A 2,278-nucleotide genomic window follows, 5' to 3' on the forward strand; every position below is an offset into this window, starting at 1 on the left:
AGGAATCATTTTTCCAGGGTTGTTTTTACCTTTTCCTTGATTATTCTTTGTTTTTTGGGCCCTTCCATGACTTATTTGGGGGGATAAAACGTTCCAGATCCTTTCTCCCTTCCCCCAGAATTCCACATCCTTTTTCCTCCTTGGCTTTGGAATGGGATTGGCTGCTGCCAGGTGACCTGAGGCCACAGTGCCATGTCTCCTTTCCCAGTTTGTTCCCCTTTTTCCCCTCAATCCATGGCAAGGTTTGGGCTGGAATAACTTCCCTTCCTCTTCCTCAGCGGATCCTGGAGCCGGATGATTTCCTGGATGATTTGGATGATGAAGACTATGAAGAGGATACGCCGAAGAGAAGAGGGAAGGGGAAGGCCAAGGTGAGGGCAGCCAGCTGGGTCCTGGTGTCGTTTTGGGGGCAATTCCTGGGAAATTTGAGACACTTGGAACAGCCCCAAACTCCTTCCAGGGCTTGAGTGTGTCTGTGTTGAGCCTCATGGTTGGGAAAACTTGGGATGCGCTCGACCTCGTGGGTGGGATGAGCCAAAACCCCACCCTGGGAGCTTGGAAAACTCATCCCAAACCCACTCCCCAAAAAGAGTAGGGAGAGGATGGTAGAGAAATCCCACCTGGATCTGCCCCTTCCCAAAACGGGAAGGACCCCCTGAGCATCCCAAGGGATCCAGCTCATCCATCAGTCCTCCCATCCCAGTGCCATTCCAGGCTGTTCCCACTACGTGGCACTGTCGGATCGCCACACTGGATCCCCGGCCTTGTCCTCCCAGCAACCAGGAGCTTTTGGAGCCACAATTTTCCCTAATCCTGAGCTTTTTTACCCCCTTTTTTTGCCTCTTTTCCCAGGGCAAAGGTGTGGGAGGAGCTCGGAAGAAGCTGGATGCTGCCATTTTGGAAGACCGGGATAAACCCTACGCTTGCGACAGTGAGTACTGGAACCCTCTCCCTGGGAGTGGAGCCACTTGCTTTTTGGGACCCATCCACTGGGATCTGGGGTTTCAACTTCCAAAGAAGAGGATTTTCACAGCCAGGGGAGAGAGTTTTTTCAACCCCTCCAACTCTCAAGCCTCCTCTGATGATCCAAGAAGGAATTTTTCCTACTGGGAACACCCAGAGCCAAGGGCTGAGCAGCCCTCCTGGCAGGTGGAAATGAGGAGAAACCTCCCCTGCTCTTACAAACACCCCCCCAAAGGTGGCAAACACCCCCCCAAAGGTGGCAAACACCCCCCCAAAAGTAGCAAACAGCCCCCCAGCAATTCCCAAAGGTTGCAAACAGCCCCCCACCAGTTCCCAGCTGGAATTCCAGTTGGATCTGTGTCCCATCAGGCTGGTTTTGAAGCCAGCCATAGACTCCCCTACCCCCACAGCCCTCATTAAAGCCAATTAATTAATGAGTGTAGCTATAAAACACCAACACAGGGTGCTGGGCCTGGCTTAAAACCTCCTCAACTCCCAGGATTTGATTTCCCAGGCAATCCCTCCTCAGCTCCAGGGATTTGATTTCCACGACCATCCCTTCCTGGCTCCCTCCTCCACCAGCCCAGCCTTCCACCTCAAGGCAAAATAAACCAGTTTGGGGCAAAGGGAGCAAAGAAAGGGGCAAGTGAAGCTTTGAAACCACCTTTCTCTCTTCTTCCTCCTGTCCTGCCAGAGCTGCCCACCAACTTCCTCCCCCCCCAAACACCCCTCCCCCATGGATCTGTTTTTTCCTCCCCTTTTTCCTCGTGTTTGGAATTTCTCTGTCCCTTGGCCTCGGGTGTGTGGGACCTGGTGTGTGTGTCTGGGGGTTTTCTCACGACTTTCTTTCTGTCTTTCAGATAGTTACAAACAAAAGCATTCCTTGAAACCTCCCGACCGAGGTAGTTCACTCTCTGTCTGCTTTGATTTGGTTTCCTTCCTGCCTTTTCTTCTCCTCAAACTTTAGGATTTGGGGGTTTGGTTGGGTTGTTTTCAAAACAACAACAAAAAAATGGAGCCTGGGGGAGAAAAAGGGCTTGATGGGAGGGAGGGGAAGAAAAAAAACAACACAGGAGAAGGGGAGGGAGAAGCCAAAGGCCACTGAACGACGTCAAGGATCCAGCAGCTCCTCTCCAGGCTCTCCTGACCTTTTTCCAGCAGGGAAGAGAGGTCTTGAGTTGCCTCTGGAGAGGGAAAACAAAGATTAATCCCCCCCTGCCGTGGTGGGGATGGGAAAAAAAACACAAGTGTTCACACAAAACCCTTTCCCTCCATCCCAAATCCCACAGCCAGGACCTGCCATCCCGCCCCCCCC

The 2,278-nt window shown here is 52.4% G+C and overlaps 1 protein-coding gene across 1 annotated transcript in view; it reads left to right on the top strand.

Moving 5' to 3' along the window:
• DPF2 (D4, zinc and double PHD fingers family 2) overlaps window positions 1–2,278 on the top strand; it is a 13,740-nt gene that overhangs the window by 6,314 nt on the left and 5,148 nt on the right. Inside the window, exons 5-6 of the mRNA XM_010002623.1 lie at window positions 279–371; window positions 853–931. Of these exons, the coding sequence (XP_010000925.1) occupies window positions 279–371; window positions 853–931 (172 nt within the window). The remainder of the gene's footprint in view (window positions 1–278; window positions 372–852; window positions 932–2,278) is intronic.

The sequence above is a fragment of the Chaetura pelagica genome, unplaced genomic scaffold (assembly GCF_000747805.2).
Source record: "Chaetura pelagica isolate M959 unplaced genomic scaffold, ChaPel_1.0 scaffold748, whole genome shotgun sequence".
NCBI classification, from domain to species: domain Eukaryota; kingdom Metazoa; phylum Chordata; class Aves; order Apodiformes; family Apodidae; genus Chaetura; species Chaetura pelagica.